At 29.8% G+C, this 26,723-nt stretch overlaps 1 protein-coding gene across 20 annotated transcripts in view; it reads right to left on the bottom strand.

Moving 5' to 3' along the window:
• The window catches only part of LOC127708071 (EF-hand calcium-binding domain-containing protein 7-like), a 36,348-nt gene extending 9,753 nt beyond the window's left edge, over positions 1-26,595 (bottom strand). The window contains exons 1-12 of one of the 20 annotated variants that reach the window (XM_052212889.1): positions 26,550-26,595; positions 21,936-22,084; positions 21,183-21,248; positions 18,794-18,939; positions 16,993-17,079; positions 15,883-15,906; positions 13,248-13,350; positions 12,318-12,371; positions 11,611-11,658; positions 7,456-7,914; positions 2,218-2,286; positions 297-394 (exon numbers count right to left, since the gene is read on the bottom strand). In XM_052212889.1, the coding sequence (XP_052068849.1) occupies positions 297-394; positions 2,218-2,286; positions 7,456-7,914; positions 11,611-11,658; positions 12,318-12,371; positions 13,248-13,350; positions 15,883-15,906; positions 16,993-17,079; positions 18,794-18,939; positions 21,183-21,248; positions 21,936-22,065 (1,284 nt within the window). In that variant the 5' untranslated portion in view covers positions 22,066-22,084; positions 26,550-26,595. Of the gene's footprint in view, positions 1-296; positions 395-2,217; positions 2,287-3,243; positions 3,289-7,455; positions 7,915-11,610; positions 11,659-12,317; positions 12,372-13,247; positions 13,351-15,882; positions 15,907-16,992; positions 17,080-18,793; positions 18,940-21,182; positions 21,249-21,935; positions 22,085-26,525 lie in introns of all 20 variants that reach the window. The other 19 variants (XM_052212879.1, XM_052212899.1, XM_052212871.1 and 16 more) reach the window with 19 other exon arrangements.
• Positions 26,596-26,723: the final 128 nt, after the last annotated feature.

Genomic DNA, 26,723 nt, shown 5'->3' with positions numbered 1-26,723 from the left:
CTGCCATCCAGTGATTTTCGAATTTATTTCAGCTTGCTGCTTCATTGACTGCATGGTGTCTTGATTTTTTTCTAAGCAATTACAGTGAATGTTCTAATGGCTTTGTCCTTTCACAATAGTGAATACCAATTTACTATAACGCTTATCAAGTTGCAGTTTGAACTCATCTCTTCAAACTGATCAACTAATTATTTACCTCATTTACCCTATATCCCAACTTATTCATGTATGTGTGAGAAAACACAATTTTTTATCCTTAATACAATTCTGCAGATAACTTTCAAACTATAAATTACCCTAAGATTTTTAGGTTCATCTAGTTTATGAGACCTTGAGACAGAACTTTGTCGACTTTTGTCCTTCTTAACTCTGGGAGATGGTCTAGGTAAATCATCTGAAAATAAAATCACATGATAATAAACAAATTACTGGGATAAGTATCATAGAAAAATTTTTGCAATATACAATTTCCACAATTGTGTTTCTTTATCAACTTGTATTTACTTTCTGTATCACGATATTATGGAATATACACTGTAACCATAAAAGTTTTTGGAGGTACAATGTACCATGAAAATATTGAAATTAGTAAATAGCTGAAACTACTACTTTTGCAGCATCTTGTTCTGACATTCTAAAATCACAGTACGTGGCTACTTCACAAAGCAAATTGTAAATGAGGCTGACAAATGAATATAAAAATTCTGAATGAGCTTGCTGCAACTGTAATTTACAACTGTCACATACTATAACAGAGTATATACAAATTTGAAACCGTTAATTAGTTCTAGAATTATAGCTAGTGTTACAGATCAAAATCCCTCCATTGCAATTGCTAACCCACTCATGAATCACCAAGTAGAATTTTCTTTTCAGAATTCTTTATCAATTATTTTGACTACATATTTCATACAATGGATAAGGGTCTGTCAGATTTATGTCACTGCTGGTCCAATTGGTTCCCCATAAAATTTCACATTATTTTTTAATAATCTTTTTAAAAAGACATCTTATTTTACCTTTCAATATGCTACCATGCCATAGGGAAGCAAAGTGAATGACACACTGATGTTATTTTAGTAAGATGCAGGTCAAGCACAAATCTAACAGACCTGCATAGAAAGATAGTATGTCTGACTGATACCTTGGCTATTGTTGCTTCAAAATATGTGAATTTGACTATTCAACAAAATATGTGAATTTGACTTTTCAACAAAATATGTGAATTTGAACATGAAAATTGCATTCCTTATTCTCAAAATGTGTGTATAGCCAAATTAATCAATTAAAATCCAAGAAGTAGATCAAGAGTAAAGCAGCATTTTCCAGTATTATAAATCAAAGTAGAAATTTTAAGGGGCTGTATGCAGTCACGGTGCTTATATTTAATGAATGCGACTCATTTGTTGTTAATGATAAAACAGAGTTGAGAGTTGACTGCATAGGAATTCTCAAGCATCAAGGCTAGCAAATTTCATAATGTTAATACTTATTACATTCGTTTATAGTATCACCAATCATTTAATCATGCCGATGTTTCTGACTATTATCTGTTAAGCCAGCATTAAATGTTTTGAATGATTCATAAAAGAGTATCTCGGAATAATGTAAATTGAGATTTTGCTCATGTAACTGTTTTCTTTCTTTATATGGTAATTACAAATTGTTCACATAGAAAATTATCAGATGAATGGGTTTGTAATTTACAATTTATTATACCTACCTGCATAAATAATAGTGTTTTTTTATAATAAATAATTTCAAACCACTTGAAAGACTAAGAATGCTGACAAAATATGCAATAAAATGTTTGGTGTATAGATTGGTTTCTATTGACACAATTTGAGCTAGAGTTACTTCCCTTTGTCACCTTGCTGGAGGCCTAATTGTGCAAATTCATTCATAAATCACCCAAATTCATCTTCTTATACTGACCGCTAGACTTGAGAAAAAGGGTTTTTCTGACCAATTTTTATTTCTTTTAGCCTTGTTTAATTCACCACTACGATCTGTTATCAGTGTATATCACATGTTTCAATTTGGTAAGTCAAATAAGAAAATCAACTGTTTATCCCTCCAAAATGGTGGCCAAGGGAAATAACTCAAACTCAAATTACTTCATTCCAAACCTATCTATACAGACAGCTCTCCACCTTAAAATAAAAAGTGCAAACTACATGATTAGTATTGTAAAACAAATATAGAAGAGTTGTTTACCTGGATCTGAAGAAGAAGCAGTGTGCAATAAAGATTTTCTTTGTGCAGGGATAGGGGGACTTCCTTCACCTGTTAATGAGGGTTATAAGGTAAAAAAAAGTAACATCTCATGAATTGTCTTCTTTTTTTACAATATTTTACAAGAAATTAAATTTTAATTCAAAAATATTTTACTCATGAAATTAATTTCTTCTTTCCCTCTCCCCTACAAACTATAAATTTATAAAAAATATTTATATAACTTGATTAACTTCGGTAATTTAAACTGTCTCTGAATTGGCCTTTCTTTTATTTTCAATATTTCTATTACTAGACTTCGTCTCTGTCAAAAATGATTATTCTAAATGATTAAAAAAACCATAAGATAATCAGGAAAAAAAATATATTAGGATAAGTACTTAACATTCTAAAATCATCTTTGATAAAAACATAAATTAAAAATTTGCAGCTATAGCATAATTACACTTATCAATTGATCAATAAAAAAATAAAACTTGAAGACAATGCATTCCATGCATGACAGAAAACAGTTCATTTCCAGTAGTGCACATGTACACAAGTGGCTTGCAAAATAGGGAAAAAAAACAAGCTCCTTTCTGTTTATATATTTTTAATACATCTTAAGAGGGTGGATTTTAAAGTTATGATAAAAAAAAAATTTGAAATATATGATTATCAAAAACTTAAGAATTCCATATTCTATTTAGATATATAAAAAAAAAATACTTCATCTATAAAATTAGAGAAGTACTGCCTCTAGAAGATCTGTAATAAGTTTATGGGTAAACACAAAAAAATCCTTGATGTTTGGTTAACTTACTGACCCCAAAAAAATATAAAAATAAATGGATTCAAGAAAAGCTGCATGAAAGAAATATATAGAGATTAAGAAAAACTAACAGTTCTCTTGAATTATGTTTTGAGAGATGAAGTTAGTGCAACCAGAACCTGTGATGAAAAACTAAAGCAAACACGTCTAAAACTTTCAAACAAAGTGCAACACAAAAAAGAACAACAATTATGTACCAATACTTAATAATGATGATTTTCTCGATCCTGACGGTGTTCCAACTGAAAACCAAAACATAAAGCATTATCATCTTATTCTTCATTCTATCTTAAATTATTATTAAAACAAATCAAAATAAATATCATAAACTGTTTTTTCTTTTACAAAAGTATTTAGTAAACAAAAACTAGTAATAAGAACAAAAATATAATAAAATTAAAATCAAAAGAATGTCATTAAATTGTGTTTTTCTTCAAATTAATCCTCTGGTGAACATTCTAAAACTGGTGAAAAGCATTCAAATATATAAAGAAATATTTAAAAAGTACAGTGAAACTTTTTATTTGATATGTATTACTATCACATCCAGGACAAAATGTATGTTTGTTAACAAATAAGGCTTTGTTTCAAAAGAAAAACTTTTTTGGTGATAATGAGCAATGCAAGTTGTTTGGAATTATAGGTAGCAGTACTGTCCTGTACTGGATATTGTAGTGAATTGATGGATCTACTATCCATTTGCATTGAGCTTAAAAATTCATTCTTTGAGTCCACTCATTCTTATTACAAGTGCCACTGTACTTAACCTACTGATTGCAAGACATGTTGCGTTTATGCTGCCAAATCTATCAAAATGGTTGTTTTGGAAGGGATTATTCAACTTTCTTTCAGAAAACTTGTGTGAAATACTTGTAAGTTGTTAGCAAGTGGGATAATCAAATTTGCAAGCTAAGCCATTATTTTATACATGTATGTAAATAACCATTCATTTTTGCTGTGAGATAACATTTAATTTTATCAAAAATACTCTGAAAAAAAATTAGGTTATGATTTTACCTCTCCTGAAAATAAAAATTCATATTGGTGTATAAGGGTATTGGAAGTTAAATTGTTCAGCAGGGATTAGTGGTGTTCAGTGATGGAAACCAAAGGCAAGATTGAACTGGGACTATTTAAACTTACTGTAAACTCATTATCATTCATGGGGTAGTTATTTTCACTGATTTCTTGTGTACAGGTTAACCATGAATTTAGATGCTCAGCAAAATACAAATTTGCTATGGACATTGCAGAATTTGATTAAAACCATGTCAGCAGGTATCTAAATAATATATTTTTCCTCAATCCATGAAAATGAATGAATCCACAGTACATAAATATCATTACAGTTTATTTTATTTATCTGTAGTCATACTCACAAGAACACTAACTACTGCTTTCATAACTTTACTATTGATTAAATAACATCTGACATTTGTCTAAACACATAAAGTGAACTAAACAAATGTGAACGTTTTTTAACACATAGTGTTCAGTATTTTTCATACATATTGTTCGGTATTTTTAACACATAATGTTCAGTATTTTCAATGCATGTTATGTTTGACTAGCAAGGATGCAAATAAACAATTACATACTAATAACAATAATTTGAGAAAAAAAATCTGAAATTGTTGCAAAAAAATAAGTACAAGGGTAGAATCAGGGTAAGAAGAGTATGCAACTAACATTAAAACTAGGATGCAACCATTTACTGTGTAAAAATTTAATATTCAAGCAAAACTTGAGACAATATTGGATTTAAATGTACCAATTTTTCAATTATACTACATCTATTTTTGTAAACTTTTTATAAAAGGGGAAAATGTTTAATAATAACAGAATTGACTTTTTGAAAAGAAATTAAATTAACAAGAGTGCACATGCTGAAATGTTTCGCCTGCTTCACTGATCATTGATTTTACAATTTTTTTATACACTAAATATAGTTGACCTATTGCTTATGGTATTTGAAAAACAGACCAAAATACAAAAACTTAACCTGATCAATGAACCATGAAAATGGGGTCAAGGTCAGATGAAACCTGCCAGACTGGCGTGTACCCATTACAATTATTCAAAACACCACATATAGTTGACGTATTGCTTATAGTATTTGAGAAACGGACCTAATCATGTAACTTTAACCTTGATAACTGATCCATAAAATGAGGTCGAGGTCAGGTGAAACCTATATGATGGACATGTTAATTTCTGTGTCATTTGTTCTCTTTGGGAGAGTTGTCTCATTGGCAATCATACCACATCTTCTTTTTATATGTAGATGTTGCAAGGAACCCATATACCAAATATAATTATCCTATTACTCATTATAAGTGAGAAATTCACATGACAAAAAAACAATAATTTTTTTCAAGCAGTCACGGAACCATGAAAATAAGGTCAGGGACAATGGACAGATGACAGACGGAAACTTTGTATCATAAGGTACATGTATCTGCATACAAGATATGAAGCATCCAGGTCTTCTTCCTTCAGAAATATAAAGCTTTATACAAATAGTTTATGCCACCGCTGGATAGTAATACCTAAGTCTTGCATACTGCAACTTTTGTGGCAGGCAAGACAAAATATAAAAAGTGTGAGCTTTCGAAGGAAAAGTGTCTTGTATTACTTATTTTTAAATAACTTTAACAAAGTGTAATCAAAAGTTTCTTCTTGACGTTACTTTATCAAAATAAGTTATTACATACTCAAGCACTTGACTTCTAACTCCAAAGTAAAATTAAACAGTCAGTGAAGCATGAAAATAAGGTTACAAAGACCCACAATACTTAAAGCTCCTAGTGATTTGATGTAGTTTGATCAAGTATTATAGTAATAGCTTAACAATGGTCAAACTAAGGATTGATATGACATACTTCTGTTTACTTCCAGTTAAACAGCTTTACATGTTTGTTTTATTAAATCTCAACCCACAATAAAAAGTTACCAAACATTCTTTTGATGGAACCCATGTTACCAGTAATCCTTATTTTAATTAATCTTTGAGTAATTTGTATACAACCAACAACGCTATAGTAAACAGCAAAAAGTAGGCCCATATACTAAAGAACTGACAACCAAAGACTAGCAACACATATGCCATTTTTGCCATGATGAAATGCCATGATGTATCAAGACAATATGCATTACTACAACATAAAACATCCACAACCAAGTATTCAAACAACAAACCACGGTGCAAACATAAATGTACTTCCATACAAGAAAACAAAACAATACCAAACACATCAAAACAATTCTCACACACATATACGTTGATGTCAAGACACATGAATTTTAAATATTTGCTCACATAAAGCTCATGTGACTGTCTTTTATAAACTCCACAGAGAACAATAGCTATTGTGTTTATTCAATGGGACAGTTTAACTTGCAAAAATTTGAATAGCATTTCAAAGATCAACTGATTCTGGGGTAAAGTTTTAGTTCTTTTGCAATACATTTTCTAAATAATTCTTTTCATCATGAAACTAAATATGAAACATAACTGAAGTTAATATATTGTTTGCACTAATGTTATAGAGAATTGAAACAGCAAAACTCTACTGATATGCTACCATTTATTTCAATTAGATATAGACATGAATTCAAAACTTAATCATAGAGTATTCAAGTGTAAAATATAGAGCATGAAAACCTAATGTTACTAAATGGTGAGAAAACTCTTGAGGTTGTAAGAAATCACTGGCAGAAACAGTATAGCTCCAACATATCAATAGATGAAAAAAGAACAAAAATGACTGTCATATTCCTGATTTTGGCATTACAGGCTCTTTACATGGTAAAATGTTGGATTACACAGGGTATGAGGGGATATTAAATCTGATAGAAATTGTTCAATATTTGAAAAATCAATGATATTAGTGGTATTTAATGCATAACACTGTGAAAAATTCATAATACCATTAAAAAAACATAACAATGTAATTGTATATATTGACAAATCTTCTCTTTACACAGATATATAATGGATCTGGTTAAACAGCACATGTACAGAGTGAATATAGAAGCTGACATTCAGAATCCTGATATAAGTAAGCTCAAATAGGCTGGCCTCTACTGAGGAAAGCAGCTGGATTGAACAAGCAAACCAAGCAAAATTATGTCATGTTGATTTAAGATGAGTTCCATCTGATGATGAATATGAAAATTCCCTCGCATCTTTATGCTCCAAAACAAGGCATGCATTGATGGTGAAAATGCAGATGTGAACGCAGGCTTGGGATTTCACTGAAATTTATGATTCGAAAACATTTTCAATAAAAAATTGAATGTTATTAATAAATCTATATTTGTGTATACAAAATGCATTCTGGGAAATCCCAGACCTGTATAAGTGACAAACATCGTAACAGCAACAAAATCACAAGCAAACTCTTTACCATTTTGTCGAAGATTTTTAGCCATCAAACCACTAGCAGATGTAAGTGAAACATTAGAACCGATTACATCGGGTACGTTTTGAAGGGTTGAATTTGAACCCATTAATTTATCTGGACTGTTTGATAATCTTGAAGAACATAAACCTTCTCTATCTTTCTCCTTTTTACTCCTTGATGAATCTTTAGTTTGTGACCGTGAAGACCTTCTTGAAGTCAGTAAAACATCATCTTTACTCTGCAGACTAGTTCTAGAACCTGATATATCTTCAGTTTTTTCCTTAAAAGATGTTCTTAAGGGGGATACATCTTTAGCCTGACTTGTTGTGGTCTCCGACATAGATTTTCTAGGAGATGGTTTAGGCCTTTCTGACCTTGCACTTCCACTTCTTGCAGTCACACATTCCTCATCAATTTCATCATCATCGTCATCGTCTTTGTTTTCCTTATTAGCTTCTTTTTCTTAACAATAGAATAGGTGAAAATAAACAAATAAAAAGAAAGAAAACAAAATTTTAAAATTTAATTGCCACAAAAAGATGTATCTCGCAAGCTATGCAATGTATCTGATCGATAACAATGTTATTTCTAGTTTTAAGGCAAAATACTAACTAATTAGTGATTTTAAAAATAGACATGAAAAGAAAACTTTGATTTACTCCAAGCTTACAGAGGTATGACTAAAAGAAGTTAGGCACTCTTGAAAATAAGATATTATAATGCTCATATAGCTACATTCCCAAAATCAATGGGCCATTGTTAGATATTCTTCCTTTCTGTTAACACATGATAAGATAAAGAAAACTTAACATTTAAAAGTAAAATTCAAAAGTCACAAAGAAAAATAAATATAAGTTCTTAAAATATTGTTAGGAGGTGGAGCCTTGTTCTTTGCTTGAAATCTTAATAGTTGGATTCCGATGCAAAAGGATGTAAAACTTCAAAGGTCAGTTTTTACTGTTTCTTAAAAAAAAACCTAATACAAATCTTTACCTTTATACAATGTAAAAATCCCAAATACCCTAAAGCAAAGTTGAGTAGGTGGACCCTTCTTTTTTTTGTATTACTGAAATAGCTTATTGTGAAACTGATCTAATTATAAACCTCAACATTAGGTGTTGACAACAATGCTGCTGCTGGGAAAGTCACATCTATGTCTTGCTCCAACTTTATATGTAGCAGTCTAAACAAAACAAAATCAATAAAATTGCACTTTTAACAAAAATTAAATGTACATGTATTAAAATTTTTAAATAATATTGAGCTGTAAACAAATTATAAAATAATGAGTTTAAAACTAGGTATAAAGTTAGCACAATTAAAAACAAATAAAATGCAAAAACTTTTTCATTAAAACTTGTAAAATTTAAACAGAAACAGAGGAAAATAAAAGCATCTAAAAAAGGCTAAATAAGCTGTTGCTAAAAAAGCACACCTTCTAACTTCAAACCTTCAGTATTGCTACTCACACTGTGTCAAATATAACCATCAATATGACCACTACTAATTCACAACAATAATCACAATACTCATTCCTCTACTTTTTACTGTCGTACATTTTTAAACATACAAACCAACCCACTTTCAAATCACGAGTTGACCATTGTATTATTAAGGTCAAGTCAAAGTAATTCACTGCCATCTGGATGATTTGGTGACAAATTATTATTTGATGTCATCCCATCATTGAAAATGTTAGATATTTATGACATTACAATAACAAATCCATAAGGCATAGGACTTCAGTTAAAAATTTTGAACAAAATATCACAGCCAGGTATCATTTGTGAAAAATCAAACACAATTTCACCATTAATATGTTTTAATGATTTGAGAAAGCTTAAAAACATGGTTATAATAAAAAAAAAATTAAACACAGCAAAGCACATTAAAAAGCTTTTGTAAACATTTATTTCAATAAATACCTTTATAAACAATGTGTCTTTGATGTGTTTTTAAAAAGACAAATTTTACTACATGTATGAAATATTTATAAGGGAAAGGGTAATAAACTGCATCCTTCTTGAATTTAAAATTAGGAATGATACCACTTCAACTTGACCTTAACAATATACATTTGATCAACTTTTTTTTTTCTTTTTACACCTTAAACCATTTATTTGTTAACCAATGTTTCTAGCAACTGATCAATTCAATTTAGATTTATCAACAGCAATTCAAAAAAAATGTTAGGTATTGCTATCAATAAGGCTCAAGTGAAACATCTTGGTCAAAGTGATTTTTCTAGACAATTCATATAACCAATTATGATTTCAACCATGGATATTTTTCACAATAGCTTTTGATAAATCAAAACAGAATTAAATCTTGGGGAGAAATTGGTAAACCAATGTATGATTTCTGATGTAATAACATGTGCATCATTAGCCTTTTACTGATTGCAAAATTCCAAATATATCAAAACCTGTTCAAACTTCATAGACAAACAGGATCACAAACTCTATCTGTTATTATCTGTATATAATTCAAATTTAAATACTGTATCTGTCAAACAGATAATCAAGTAAAGCAGTTGCAAATAGACACCACCATGCTCAAAGAAAAAGCTTAAGCAGTAGCAAACAAAAAGAAATCTTTTGCAAAAACTTTACATTCTTCAGGTTTGACCCACAAGAGCTGGTTAAAGATTGACAAATTTACTAGTAATAAAAACAAGAATATGTGTCCATAGGACACCACGCCCTAGTTGCACTATCACATTTGCACGGTCAGTGAACTGTGAAATCTGGGTTGAAATTCATATGAGAAATCCTTCATAGCAAATTCAAGTTAGAGTGTTATTAATTTGAACAAGTCTATTTTAGACCAGCTAAGTCCCAATCACTCTGGAACCAGAACAGTGACAAAATTATGAACAATAGATAATTCCTCAGTCTGTTATCCCTAATCATCTGTAAAAGTTTGAATGAAATCCGAAAAGCATATATATTTGAGTTTGTTTATGCCATTTTAAACAAGCCAATTTTTTTTTTAAAAGATCAGTTATTGAAAGTTTACCAGCAAAACATATTCATTTTGTCATGTCAAAACTATATTAGATAACACTAAAGCTACAGAGAAAATTGGCACTGCCACTGTAGTTTTCTTTACCACACCACACACTTAGTTACAATGTAAAAAAATCGTCATTATCTTTTGTAGAGATCAAAGACAGGTCTATTGACCAATGGGATGAATAATTGCCTTCATCTAGTTTTGCAAATATTGATTTAGAAAAAAAATATGTCAAAACTGGCTTCGTCAAAAGAACAATATCAATTAATTTTATTTTAGTTCCCTAGGTTTGTAAATTTGTAATACTTATCTGTATAAAGATTATGGTTGTGTAAGTTGAACTGATACAAAGCTGGTCTTATAAATTTTATTGAATCAGCGAGTAGTTAATTCTGAAGCCGTTTTGAATAAATCAAGTCTGGTAAAGTATTGCACTTTCTCACTCTCTGTTATATTGTACAAATATTAGGCAGTCACATGATGTATATTTATTAATAAAAATTGGTTATTTATTTGTTTCAACTTTCATATAAGCCATTTAGCATTTAAATAAAGGAGAAAGAAACCAATAAGTTCTTTAATTTAAAAATGTCCTTTTACGTGAGAAAATAGCCTCTTTTATTGTCTTTAAGTTGTAAAATTAGATTAAGCACATTTTCCTTCTTTCCTTGTCTTTTATAACACAATGAAATATTTTTTTAATTCTATTGTGACTAATGGAGAAACAAGACAAACATCAAAATGGCTAACTTGTCTGTATTGAAAAAAAGTAATTATTTTTGTTTTTCGCTGCAAGTTAATCTGTGTGTTTTTGTGTATTAACAAATCAATTATATCTTATTGCTCTCTACACATTTTTTGAAAATTCCTTCTGAATATATTGACTTGAAACTGAACATCATTATTCTAAAATGAGAAAAGATAGCATTGTTTTGTTACTGATGAAAAAAATATATGTCATCATCAGATGCCAGCAAGATCCCTGCTTTTACACTGGCAGTAGATTCAAATAAGGACAGAAAAAAGTTAGGGGACATGTGTAGCAATTTAAATTGTTAAGTTTCTTTCTCCTTTAACAACATATAAATGTATTCAAACAAAAAAGCCACCAAATCACTTCTATTTATATGATAAACCTCTTACTTCTATTACCAGACTCAATATTTGCTTGAGAAGCGCTTTTCTCTTGATCTGCAGTGAACAATACAACTAACTTTTAGTCATTTGTGCTACAAACCATGTTACCAAGTGCTTACGAATGTATTATGAAAACAGATCCAACAAAAACCAGAGAATAACACACGTTATGATTATTTTCAGAGCACATCTAAGTTAAAATGTTATGTAAAACAATTACATACTCTTTTAAAATAAAAACAAAGAAAAAAAGAAAGGTTATCTTTCAAGATTATTTTGATGAACTGAAAATCACATTTGTAAACAGCATCTGCTAAATGTTTTCCTTCCAAAAATTAAATTGAAATTTAAATAAAAAATACATATAAATTACATGATTGTACTTGTAAAAAAAATAATGTTTCACAAAACTGTTTAAAGATATCATATTAGTAGTTATACAATACAAAAGCCTGTTAACTTAAATATATAACTGGAAGGAAAAGTTTGTTAAATACTAAAAAAATGCAGAAGCCAAAGAATAAATTTTGTGAATACTAAGATTAATAGATAGATTAAGAGACTGCTAGGATCAAGCATGAGGGTTTTTAAAAATTAAATTGTTAAAATGTCGTAATTTTAAGCAATAAGCTCAGTTCATTTATCCACCAGGTTGTTATTAATAAAGGAAATAAAAGGTTCACACAAAGTATCTTGAGAATAACCGATCTTACTTTTTACCGATGACGCTGTAGATCTTACAGATACCTGCGATCCCGATACGTCACCTATAGAAAATAACTTTATAATACTTTCCATATAATCTTCTATGTATCAATTACTGGACATAAATGAGGGTGTGGATGGGGTTAACAGAATAGAGAATAATGGACAAAAAAGGAAAGAATGGAGAAAAACAGTCAAAAAATATTAAGAATAGAGAATAATGGCGTGCTAAAATATAAAGAATAGAGAAAAATGGGCAAAATAAATAAAGAATAGAGAGAAATGGGCAAAATAAAGAAAGAATAAAGAGAAATGGTCTAAAACAAATATATAGAAATGAAGGATCCCCATCCAGACCCTCATAGATGCTCTTTCAATGTTAATTGTTTGTTTGTTGGTGTTTTAAATCAACTTCCATAACCATGGCTATATCATGTTGGCCAGTTTTATTGATGGAGTATCTGATTACCCAGATAGATCCACCGACTTTTGGCAGGCAAATGGCAAAACTTGTCAATTAATATAATTTTAGAACAATTCGGTGCAGATTTATGCAAGAATTACACAAGTGGAACTTAAATGTGACACATTATATGATTTTGAAATTAATAAAGAACTTGTATCATTTTCTCCTTCTGATGCTTCATGAAGAATTTATCTGTATATATTAAAAAATCTTTTCTATTTCAACAGTTATTTTCCAATGTTTTATCCAGTTTTTAAGTGCAGTCTTTGAAAAAGATATCTTCTAACTAAATATTTAGCATTTTAGATTCAAAATTTAATATGAATGGTAAATTCCTCTTCTATTATGTAACACCACTTTTCAAATTCTTACATGGAAATGTACCTGAAATTACACTAATTCTAAAATAAATAAGACATCAAACATCCATAAATAAAATAATGATTTCAAATAAAAGTGAATTATTTCTTACCTCTCCTTTCTATTTCTTGCTTTTTCTTTTTTTCTTTCCTTTCCATCATTTTCCTTTGCATTTTTTTGCTTTCTTCTGTCGTAGACATGACCATTTTGCAAAACTGAAAATATAAGAAATAAGAATAAATATTATCTCTACTAGTGTTCATCTATACTTACCAAATCTATCTCAATTGAAGGTCACTTTGATTAAAAAAGACAATTCAGTCTTCATCATCTATCAAATAAAACCTGCTAGTTGAAACTAGTGTTCCAATACTGTGGATTCATTATTATTAGTGAGATAATAATTTTTGTAGAATTCGTGGATATAGGTGAATAATGAATTTAAATATTCAATGAACTATAAATTTTCTATATGGTAGGCTAGTGTGCAGACTTTAGCAAAATAATGGAAATAAATATCGACAAAATTGCAATTTTTCCATTTTTTTCATTGCATATAATATGCATATACCAGATTTATCTGAACCTAAACTGATTTTAAATGACTTTTTTTGCCATGGAAAAAGTAAAAGAATTTGATATTTGGACATTGCAAGAAAAAATATCAGTGCTTTGAAATGGTATATGTACTCATTAACAAAGAATCATGTTCTGACTATTACTGTTACCCAATAGAGGAGTCTGAATTTAAGATTATAATATCTCTACCCAGCAGATTACTTTTAACGGCTGACAATTTTATACATCTTATTTGTAAGTACATTAGTTATTGTTCATTTAATAATTCAATAAAGCAATTTAACAGCACATTTATCAAAATATTACAGATTGTTTCCCTTGAAAATTTGGTAACTATTTATTGTCTAGCAGAAATGAAGTCGTTTTTCATGTCATTTTCTTGACTCTAATACTTTATTTACTATCAACAGCTCTGTTCATTCCAACAGACAAAATAAAAAAAAATATTCCATGTGATTTTCTTTTACTCAAACATGCTGACCAAATAAAATGTGACAATATTTCAAATAATGAATCACTCATTATTGGTTATAGTACTAAGAAATGTGTAACAGTGATAAAAAGACTAAAAAATATTACATGTTGTAAATGCTCTTGATATTTTAAATTCTATTTGACAATAATTTATATCATGTACTGGATTTAACAATGATAGTTCAACAATATTCTGTGATGATACACTCAAAACTTAGTTGTTTAAAAGGTGATGTATATTAATTGATTATAAAAGCAGGGTAAAACTAGCTTGACGTGATCTTATGATCATATATTCCCGTGCCAGCCGTTTTTTTTTTTGGTTGATGACTTATTGATAAAATCTATAAGATTTTGAAAGATGGTTCTTTACGTATCACCTTGGAACCAAAATACTTACATTTTTAAAAATCTTTATAAGGGCATAACTCTTGAACCAGCAATGCCAAATGCTAACTTGGTCTGTATTCTATGTCTAAATTTCAAAAGATTTGGTGCCTTACTTATCATCCAGAAACTAAATCAATCCAAATTTTTAAGATAACTAAGGGGAATAACTTTTGAATCATACATGTCAAAAACATCAAAATGGAATTTTACCTGTATTTTATGGTCCATGAATCTTTGTTTGAATTTCAAGAGATTTTGTCAAGTTGTAATTTCCTTATCATCTGTCAACTAAAATTGTGAGGAACTGAAATGTGCATCACAATAATTACCCCTCTTTGAGAAGGGGTATTCAAGATAGGGGTATAATAATGAATAAACTAACCTTAGTTTAACAGGAAATTAACCACTAGAGTACCATGGAAAGCTCATGGATATATAAATTCCAGAAAAAATATGGCCAGTAACAATATTGACGATGACTATTATAAAGCACAGCTTTTTGCTTTTCTTTTAATATCTTATAGTTGAATATGTGACACAGGGGAGAAGGACAAAAATAACCTAGACAAAAGCCATGCTTGGACATGTCGCCCTCACCTCTTCAAATCGTGTATGTAGTATTTTGAAATTTCACGTAGTAAATATTTTATGATCTAAAATTAATATTTCCTCGTTAATAAATTTTTATTTTATTTATAATTCATATTGATTTGTTACTTTGATTGCAAAAGCAAGATGTTTTGTGTTACTGTGATGATTATAAATTAATAGCTAATTAGATAAATTACAATAACAACAATATTAATTATATGTCTTTAATTGAAGCTCATCTGGAAGAATAGATTTTTTAATAGCAGCTAATACAAAGCTTTTATTAAGAAAACAAACTCTGAATAATTGAACTAAGAAAGAAAATGTTTTATAATAAAGACATAACAACCCAGTTTTGTTTGTTTTCCTGCTCCTTGAAGTATCTATGTGTAAACCTTTCATTTCTTTAAATAAATATTTCACTAGTTTATCAGCTACTGATCATAAAGTTCTAAATATAACTTTGAACGCAATTTTAGCATAATTCAAATGAAACAGTACAAAGGGTCTGCAAACATTTGTAGCTTATTAGTGTAATGGAATATGTTACTACACAAAAGTGTTAGCGTGAGCTGTCCCACCAGGGTTCCTTCCACATCCGTCAAAAAAGACCTTGCCAATAGAACTATTGCATGGCAGTGTGAAAAAGTTGCTGTGAAAGCCAACATACATGTAGATATTACATGCTTATGATTTATTTTATAAAATTTTACCTCAGAATAACGTAAAACAGGTTCCTGAAATTTGTATACAATTTTCATAATCAAATATAAAGAGATTAAAATAGATATTTCTACCAATAAACTTATTTATATTTGCAATGAAATCAACCGCAATTTATATACAAAAGGGTTGAAAAGACAGTCTCCCTTAAATGTAAAAATAAAACAAACAAAAAAAAATCAGCAGTCTTCTTATGAGAACATACAAACTGTCATCGATTGTAAATATAGTTATGTCATTGTGTTTCTTCTATTTTGGGGTAGAGATGTATTTTGTCTTCTTTATAATAAATGTTTTGATTTTTCAGCATTCTACCTAGGACGATGCTATTTTTAAGATATCTTCATCAGTCAGAGGGCCACATGTTCTAAAAATTCGTAAAGGTTCTGCGGAACCCTGTGTCTCGCCTTTCTATTGCTGCTGTCAGTGTAAAAGTGTAATGTTGACTTACAAAGTTAGTCCATTTATCAGTAAAATACTAATTCAAACTTTTGCTTTAGATGCTATTTCATTGTCTTGAAGATTAGCTTTTGTCCAAGTTTCATAACAATTCATGAAAGTTTACAAATTTATCATGTCAATAAATCCCAGACAGTCTGTAAATGTTAACTGTAAAAAACTTAAGTCCATCTATCAGAAAATTACTGAAAATGAAAAAAATATATTTTCAAAAGTTTGCTTCAGATATTATCTCTTAATCATAAAAAAAGCTTCTGCCAAAGTTTCATAAAAATCTATGAAGGTTTGATAAAGTAATTGATTTGTAACAAACTTTAACCCCAGACTGTATCTTGTTAAATTTAAAAAAAACTAAGTCCATGCCATTTATCAGTAAAATACGAAAAAATTGAAATTAAATATTTTCAAAGTTTTGCCCTGGATACTGTCTTTTGGTCATAAACAAACTTCTGTCTAAATTTCCTAAAATTCCATGAAGGTTTGACAAAGTTATTGATGTCTAAAAAAACTTTAACCACAGATTTAACTTAAATGTTGACGATGCTGGCGTCAACATAATGTGAGATCGCTATGTCTCAATTTCGTGACATAAATGTTGCAGACTCGGCAATAAAATAAAACAATTTGTTCTAGACTTTAACCTCTTTATAATCCAGTCTGCCATCCCTGTTTTCATCTACTTCATCAATCATCGTTTTTACTTCACTTTTACTTTTCTTTTCACCTTTCTGAAATTAAAACAATAAAATACTATACATTTTGTCTTTCATATACTTACTTTGACATAGGGGTTACTAACTTACTATACAACTACAAGTTACATTCTTTTTTCTAACTTTTCCTTTGAACTTTTAAAAAATTCGTAAGGGTTCCGCGGAACCCAGTGTCTTGCCTACTTTTGCTGTTAATCGCAGGCTCAACAAAAATGAGGAAAAAAAAATTAAAAATATTCCTCTCTATACTATCTTTTGATTGTAAGTAGCTTCTGTCCAAGTTTGGTAAAAATCCAGGATAATTTATGAATCTTATAAATGTTTTAAAAACTTAAACTGCAGACTGTATGTAATGTTGACTGGAAGAAAAACTAAGTCCATTTATAAGTAAAATACGGAAAAAATGGAACAAAATTTTATCAAAATTTCCTTCTAGATACTAGCTTTTGATCATAAACAAGCTTCTGTCCAAGTGTGGTACAAATCCAGGATAGTTTAAGAAAGTTATTAAAATTTTAAAAACTTTAACCACAGAGTGAATGTAATGTTAACTGGCAGAAAAACTAAGTCCATTTATAAGTAAAATACGGAAAAAAAGGAATTTTTTTTTTACAAAATTTACTTCTGGATACTATCTTATGATCATAAACAAGCTTCTTTCCAAGTTTGGTAGAAATCCAGGATAGTTTAAGAAAGTTATTAAAATTTCAAAAACTTTAACCACAGAGTGAATGTAATGTTTCCTGGCAGAAAAACTAAGTCCATTTATAAGTAAAATACGGAAATAATGGAATTTTTTTTTTACAAAATTTGCTTTTGAATATAATCTTATGATCATAAACAAGCTTCTGTCCAAGTTTGGTAGAAATCCAGGATAGTTTAAGAAAGTTATTAAAATTTCAAAAACTTTAACCACAGTGTGAATGTAATGTTTCCTGGCAGAAAAACTAAGTCCATTTATCAGTAAAATACGGAAAAAATGGATTTTTTTTTTTACAAAATTTACTTTTGAATATAATCTTATGATCATTAACAAGCTTCTGTCCAAGTTTGGTAGAAATCCAGGATAGTTTAAGAAAGTTATTAAAATTTCAAAAACTTTAACCACAGAGTGAATATTTGTGGACGCCGCCGACGCCGCCGACGACGCCGACGGAATGTAGGATCGCTATGTCTCGCTTTTTCGACAAAAGTCGAAGGCTCGACAAAAATAATAATCTGCAATATGTAAAAAAAACTAAGTCCATTTATCAGTAAAATACGAAAAAATATAAATAAATATTTTAAAAATTTTGCTCTGGAGACTGTATTTTACCCATAAACAAACTTCTGTCCAAATTTCCTAAAATTCCATGAAGGTTTGACAGGGTTATTGATGTCTAAAAAACATTAACCACACACTTAACCTAAATGTTGACGCATAACCTTACAGTTTCCTTTTTCCATAAAATTTTTTCAGTACATGTACTCCTATTTAAATTATTGTACTGCATATTTTATAATAATTTAAAAACCAAAATAAATTACAAAATTTTAACTAAAGTCATGATATCAAACTATGAAAAGCATTTTTTTACTTTTTTTCTAAGGTGATTGGATTTCAAATAATGAGCTAAAAAAAAAACTTATCAAATACTATAATTATGCAAATTTATGCAATGTGTAAAGTATACCTGCCAGTAGAACTAATTTTTTTCTCAAACATTTTTTCTTAAGACAAGTATCTTACTGAAGTCAAAATTTTATGTAACTCCTCTAGAGAAATATAACCATCTCCATTAATGTCAATTTTTCTGAATGCTTTCATTAAATCATCTGACGTTGTAACTGGTTCTTTTCTGCAGATATCAACAAAATCGTCAAAGGATAATTCATCTGTTATGAGTAAATGAAAAAACAATAATTAAAATATGTTTGCCATACATACTGACTTGATAAAACTTTCTTTATATATTGAATTATTGTTTATTGTATTCTATTATAGGAAGCAAAGGCATCAAGACTTGTTTTGCTCTTGAAATTTAGTACTGTTGGATTTGATTGTAGTAACAAATAAAAAGAAATCTTTCGATTTACAACAGATATTTTGCTATTTTTTTAACTAGTAAAATAACTGCATTGATTAATGTAGACTCTGGAAAGATCAATATATAAGGTTTACATTTTTCTAATAAATAGTATAAATGAAAATTTAACACAAATACCAACAAATTCAAAGTTTTATTTGAAATATATTTTCCTCGTACTGGAAAAAAATGAAATTTCATAGACATAACTTAATAAAATGCTCCGCTGGGAGCAGCTTGATACGACAGCAGAGGTCGAACCCTGAACAGTTGGGGCAAGTATGGACACAACATTCAAGCTTGATACAGCTCTGAATTTGGATTGTGATTAAATATTTGATACAGCATAGGTTTCTGACACAGAATGAACTTAAGAACTTAAAATTTTTTAATTTACCTATTATGGTCCAATATCCAAAATCTAAATACATGGTTAGATTCAGCATATCAAAGAATCCAAAGAATTCAATTTTTTTTTAAGTTTAATTTTGGACCCTTCTCACCTCAATGTGGACCAATTTGATAACGGGGCCCAAAAATCAAAATACATGGTTAGATTCAGCATACCAAAATCAAAAATCTAAATACATGTACATGTTTAGATTCAGCATATCAAAGAATCCATATATTCAATTTTTGTTAAAATCAAACTAAATTTAATTTTGGACCCTTTGGACCTTAATGTAGACCAATTTGAAAACTGGACCCAAAATTAAAAATCTAAATACACGGTCAGAATCGGCATAACAAATAAACAAATAAATAAATGTGGTCAAAGATTTTACAAATCTAATGTGCCATACTGTGCAATTTATAAAGATTACTTTAAGATTATATTTGAAATTTGAAAAAAAACAAAAAAATATTTGAAGAATAATTCTGAAATCTGAAATGAGAAAAAATTAACCCCCCCCCCCACAATTTCTTTTTACCCCCCCCCCCCCCCCCCCCCCCCCCCCCTTTTTCGCAAAAAAAATTCTTTCCCTCAAGATATGGTTATAATCTCAATTCAAATTTCCAATGGAATTTGCAACCATAATTACCAATTTAAATTTACCATAGTGCTAACTTAATATATTTTATAATAGAATTTAAAATATGGTGTCAAATCTTTCAAATGGATTTTTTTGTAAAAAAAAAAAGATGCAACATTTGCAGATATTTTTACTGGTCCCTCTTTTATAAATATGCATTTCTTTAAACATAATATAAAAGCAGTGTAAGGGAAGTAATCAAAACGTTGTATTTGGATTACCTCCCTTACACTGTTTTAAATTGTCTTAATTGTTCATTAACCATTACTTTATACATAATTTAAAAGCAGTGAAAGGGAGGTAATTCAAATGATGTATTTGATTTATCTCCCTTACACTACTTTAAATTATGTTTTGTACTGAAGTATTTGTCCATTAACCAGGACAACCTTGTTTTTCCCCCTTTTTTGCCCCTAATTCCTAAACGGTTTGAGCCATAACCACCCAAAGCAAATCCTAACCATCCCTTTGTGGTATGGAAACTTGTGGTATAATTTCAGAGAGATCCATACACCGTTCGACAAGTTATTGTCTGGAAACTAGAAAATGCTTATTTTTGGCCCCTTTTTGGCCCCTCATTCCTTAACTATTGGTACCATAACCCCCAAAATCAATCCCAACCTTCCTTTTGTGGTATTTAACCTTATGGTAAAATTTCATAGAGATCCATTCACTTAAACTAAAGTTATAGTGCAAAAACCAATGTGTCTTCGGACGATGATGACGACGCCAACTTCATACAATATACAACCGCGGTCATATAAAAAAGTGCCATAGCCTTGAATTCTTTACAGTACACAATTTTCTACCCAAAAATTTAATTTTTTGTTATTATTATTGAAATGTAAATCTATACTAGTAAACTATTGTTATAAATACGTATCAATACCTACTAGAAAGAAACTCAGGATGCTTGATATCTATTATAGCATATTCACACCATACATTAATAAGAGTGAGGGAATACAAAACTAAAAGGGATTATAATATTTTCAGACTATAAGTAACTTGTACTTACCTGTGTCATTTGTCCAATACTTTTTCAAAACTTTCACTGATGGATTCCTGCCAGTTTGCTGTAATGCTGTAAAGGTTGATAAATGAAATTAAAAGTTTAACAAAGGGTCAGTACTGACCATGAAAATTCATCAAAATTAAGACTGTGATGTTCCCACGTTGCTGATGTAGAATCACGGTAATGTATACTAATATTTGTAATATATTCGGAAGCAATAAAAATGTATTTACTTAACACTATTTGATATGCTACCTAATGGAGAATAAATGGTACAAAGGTCTATTTACTATGGCCCTGAAAAACCATCAACTACATAACGGCAAAAATGTCTGGTTTTCTTGTGTTTTTTTTCCAGGATTTTTCCTAAAACCTCATACAGGAGCATAAGATTTTCCATGTGTCAGATTTAACCAAAAATGTCCTGAAAATTTACATATCTTATAAAGAAAATTATGAATACAAATAAAACATACATGCAAAATCCACTTGTTAAAACACAATAATCTTTGGGTAACATCTGATGTTCATACCAGCCAACTTGTCAATATCTCCATCATGGGGACCCGGTATTTTACGCCCTAGAAAGAACTTCAAAATCCAGGTCAACACCTTGCATGGGGGAAATCACCTTTTAAAATTGTGACAGTTGGCAGGTCTGAATGTAATTATCACTTTCTTGTCCCTTGATTATTACTGCCAGAAGCTATTTTTGTTTCAGAAATTAATATTATTCATAACATTTGGTACATGTACCTTCTAATAAGCTATCCTGTGACTCTATCTTTTCTTTTATACTATCAAACATTGATAAGTATGCTGCTTTACATTCCAAGATAAATTCCCCTTGGTCCATTGTAGAACTTCTACTGGATCTGCGTGACATGTTGGAGAATTCTAGTTTCCTATAAAAAAAAAAGAATAATACTTCAAAGTAGTAAAGGAAACAATTGTAATTCTTTGGTTTGTTTCTTCATATTCGCAAGCTTCCTTTCTCCATCAATGGAGTTATAAAATGGTATTCCAATCACATGCTGTTTAAAACTATTCATATTTCAAAATATAATATTCAAAAAATGAATCATTTTAAAGAAATAATCATTATGTATATGTAGCAAGTTGAACTGTGACCTATAAATATTTGGTAAACAAGAAGTCAATGGGTGATATACACATGTATATAAATATGCATTACACAGTATATAGCATGCTCACATGAACATTGATTCGAATGTCTGTATTAAGTAAACAAGTATAAGTTGAAAAAACATCTGAACTTTTTAAAGGGAACAGGTAAATATATTTTAACATGAAAAAAATATTTTCTCTTTTATTTTTCAATTAAGCCAAAAACAGGTTAGGGCTTGACAATTACAGTTGTCTGATTGTCTGGTAACAGTAAAATAAGGGATATTTTCAGAGTGGATAAATTCATCCAAAACAAGGTAAGGCAAGCTTGGCAGTGTTCAGTATGTGGTACAAAAATATAAAATTGAATATTCACTGCAATAAATCAAAAAATATTTATTCAAATCTTGTACCCAAGCGCCTGTGGCCCGATCGTCATCAAATTTGGGCCAGATCGACATGAAATCTAAGCTTTGGGGCCCATGAGGTAGAACCTGCCTCATATTATAAACTTTTGCCAAATGCAACATACATGACATAATTCTGATTGTAAATTTTTGTTGTGTTGGATGCCAAGGTCCTGTCATGCTTTGAAAACTTTATTGTTGAACATTTTTGTCTTTACTTTGTGTAAATTTTGTGATATAAACACGGTCATTTTTTCCAAAAGGTTATGATGAACCATAAGGTTTATGACCACTTCTGTAGGCCTGTGTATTAGGAAATTTTCAAAGTGCAATAATATCAAAATAGCAAAAATACAGAATAAAAGAGATGTGCATTTTGTACATAAACCAATGGAAAAAGTCACTCAAAGCAATACTATTTATTGTTTCATTGCATTTAATGATCTTTTATTGAAAATAGAGATTTTGAGGCAAATAAAGCAAAAATTTTTTTTAAAAATCCACGGACTGAATGACAGAGATTTTGTTATAAAATTTTAAACATAGATTGCTCACTTATTCATCCATGATGTGCTAGAATTTATTGTTAACAAAAAGTCCTAAACAATCTTTAGTATTCAAAAAACATTGTGCAGAGTCACTAAAGTTGAGCGCACCCTAGAAGGTGTACTTGAATCAGTCCATATCTATACTTGTTTTAACCAATATCTTTACATGTATTAATAATCATTTTTTTTTGTATCAAGGAAATCATTGTCAGCAACATGGCTTCCAAAACGGTCATATATTCCGGACTTGACCGAAATTTATATAAAAAGTCCGGCTGCTCTCAGCCTCAAACGGTCAAATATCATAGGTTTGCCACTTTTTGTTATTCAAGGCATTTTCATAAAACGGTCATTTCACTTATTTTACCAACTATCGATCGGCAAAAATGTCCGTTTGTGCATTATAGTTTATAATTGTGGCAATCTATTTCACAAAGATATTTCGGTCATAATTGGGTTTAATTAAACAGATGCAGCATATTTCATACTTTGAAGTGTCTCAGTTAGTCTAATCCTCTGGGTACACAAACGACGGCTTGGTACATCAATAAAAAGTAGAAAAAAAATGGTTCTTTTATTTAAAAAACAACAAGCTGTCAAACAATTATCCCTTCAATAAGTAATATTGAAGCCATAAATCATTCACTGATTACAGGTCATTACCTTTGATGAGAGTAATCAATAGAATTGATGATGCATAACAATTAACATAAAGGTGATCAGGTAAACGAGGTCAAACATGTAAGCGTGTATGGAACAACATCCTATTTAATTACACTTTGTAGATATTATTGTATATGCATCATGACCATTCAGTTTTAAAAAAGTTTCCTTAGATTTTAAAATAATTCTTCAAATAAGAATTTTTATAAATGAGTTCGTATATGTATGATATTCATTATTATATTTAAAAACACTGTACATCGTGTCTCACTATACAAATCCTTGATCGTGTTAAATACTGGGGTACGCTAAAGGGTATTCAAAGTTATTTTCTTACATTTCAGCCGGTTGCATCTAATTAATTTAGTCTAAAAGATTGAAATTATAAGAAATACGTTAATAAATATGATTTGATGAAAAATTTGAAAAGGTTTTAAACGAATAATCGTCAGAACCACGTTGTTTGAACTAGTACATGTGTGCGCATGTGTCTATTGTCCGCTGGTGGGCAATTTAATTATGCATCCTAGTTCTTCAATAATGCTAAAATTATCATTGATACCTTTATCAAACGTTCATTTCAATATTTTCTTGAAGAAATAACTTGAAAAGGCTACTTAACTCAATCGTAAACTTACACGGATATTACGTATCCGTCTCTGATCCGTGATTTACCATTGTCAAGTCAACATCCGGCATTAGGAAAATGTGATTTTAAAAACAAAAGTAAAGCTTTTGACAGCGTTATTTTGCACAAATAAAGAGTCTAAAGCGGAAGTAGTACACTGATGTTGCACACTTCGAATGCTGCACTTTCAATTTAACACTTTACGTTAGAACATCGAATTTATATCAAAGTAAAGTTTAACATCGTTTTAATGTCAATCATTGGTTATATCATATATGAACCATATATGATGGCCAACTGATTATCATAGTTGCCTAATTTACTAAGTCTAAAGGGATTTAAAATCGGGATAAGATATGAAATGTCCGGCTGGCTCAAAAAAATTTTGAAAGCCCTGGTCAGCAATACTCCTCTATCTGTTAAGCATGAATTGTCAAATGTAAAAGTAAAATGGGAAAGGCTGTGGATTTTTTTGTATCCATATGTGAGGGTTGTAATGGGGGTATCTTCATGAAAAAGTAAAAGTTCTTGCCAAATGACCTTAACAGTAATTTTTGGTGCATGACGATAAAATGTACACTTTCTTTTAGACGATAAAAAAATCGACTGATTTAGACAATTCACGTTAAATTTTTTTAGAAAAAATATCGGTAACGATAATTGTTTGAGACCTCTGACAAGTCGATCACAATAAGGATATTTTGACGAATCAATGTAAAATTTTAACCAATTTGACGCTAACAGTAGCCTAAATTGACCGTTTGACGCCTGACGGTAAAGGGCATTCCTACTCTCATATGTTAAGCATTAAAACAACAAAAGGGTACATACAATAATCCTTAAAAAAAAAGAGCTACATATCGTCTTGGTACCTGTTTTGACGCGGACCAGAAATGACGCACCGATTTAGTTAACGGTTTTATATTCCTAAACAAAAGCCGTGACGTCATCAACATTTGCTGTTCATAACATGATGTTGAAGGTCATCTGACTACAACAAAGATGCCTAAAACTCTGCCCAGAAATGTTATTATTGCTTAAAATATTAAAGACAATGCAATTTCCGCCATTTTATTAAGGTAAAAAAATGTCTACCCTTCCCCGAAAGATTATCAGTCCTATCTCCACTTTGGTCAAGAAAAGCATGTAACCGCATGCTTCCCCCTTTTGTGTTTTTCAAATCAAGTGACTGTCATGTGACATGGTTTCACATTTAAGCGGGAATCACTGTAGAACAAATGATCGTAGCTTATATAATTTTCTATGGTTTATCGATTTTTTTTTCATTCAATGTATGAAGTATACATTGATAAATGTATTATTGTCAATGTTGTTTTATGAATGCAATTACTTTTTATTTTCAAATATATGGAATATGTATATCACTTTCATAAATTTTGAACAATTATATACCAAAATATAGGTTACATTTAAATTGATTAAAAATTTGGTGTTACAATCATCATGATCATTAAAGTGAATGAAAATATCAAAATTTGTTAATAGAATTGAATCTGTTGATCAGTTTAAATTTTAAAGAATCCGGATTGAAGCAATTTTTCGATTATTAGTTACGTGCAAGTGGTTTTTACTGGTTTGTTTACAGTGCGTCATTACTGGTACCCATCATTAGTTGGCAGTCCGTATGTAATGTTAGAAAACATGAATTTTATTGCTATTACCGTTTCAAATATCAACTGTTTAATGATTGAAATATAATAACAAGTTACCAATCTTTTATTCCATTCCGTTTTTCTAATTCTTTTAAATGGTAGATTAAATGTAGAGACAAAACAACCTTAGGTGCGTCATTACTGGTTCCTCGGGGATACTAATGCTTATCTAAGGTAAGAGTGATTTATATGAAGAAAAAACAAAAAGAACAGCCCAATCCCATTATTTTGCATTTCAACTTGTATCCATTTGCAGAAAAAAAGAAATATATTTTTTTATCTGATTCTTGACAACCAACCAACCGACTTGTTCTGTTCTTTACCAATATTATTGATGTCAATGTAAACAGGAAACCATTAAAAATTAACATGCGCAGACATGCACAATGAAGGATCCTTTGATTTATTAATAGTTGAAAATAATTGATTGAATTATTCTATTGTTCCTCTTGATATTTCTGTTGTGTATCAAATATTCAAAATGATATTTATATGAA

This window comes from Mytilus californianus, unplaced genomic scaffold, assembly GCF_021869535.1.
Source record: "Mytilus californianus isolate M0D057914Y unplaced genomic scaffold, xbMytCali1.0.p SCAF_1, whole genome shotgun sequence".
Classification (NCBI taxonomy): domain Eukaryota; kingdom Metazoa; phylum Mollusca; class Bivalvia; order Mytilida; family Mytilidae; genus Mytilus; species Mytilus californianus.
The sequence above is the reverse complement of the archived record's forward strand: the minus strand, read 5'-3'. Positions and strand labels throughout refer to the sequence as shown.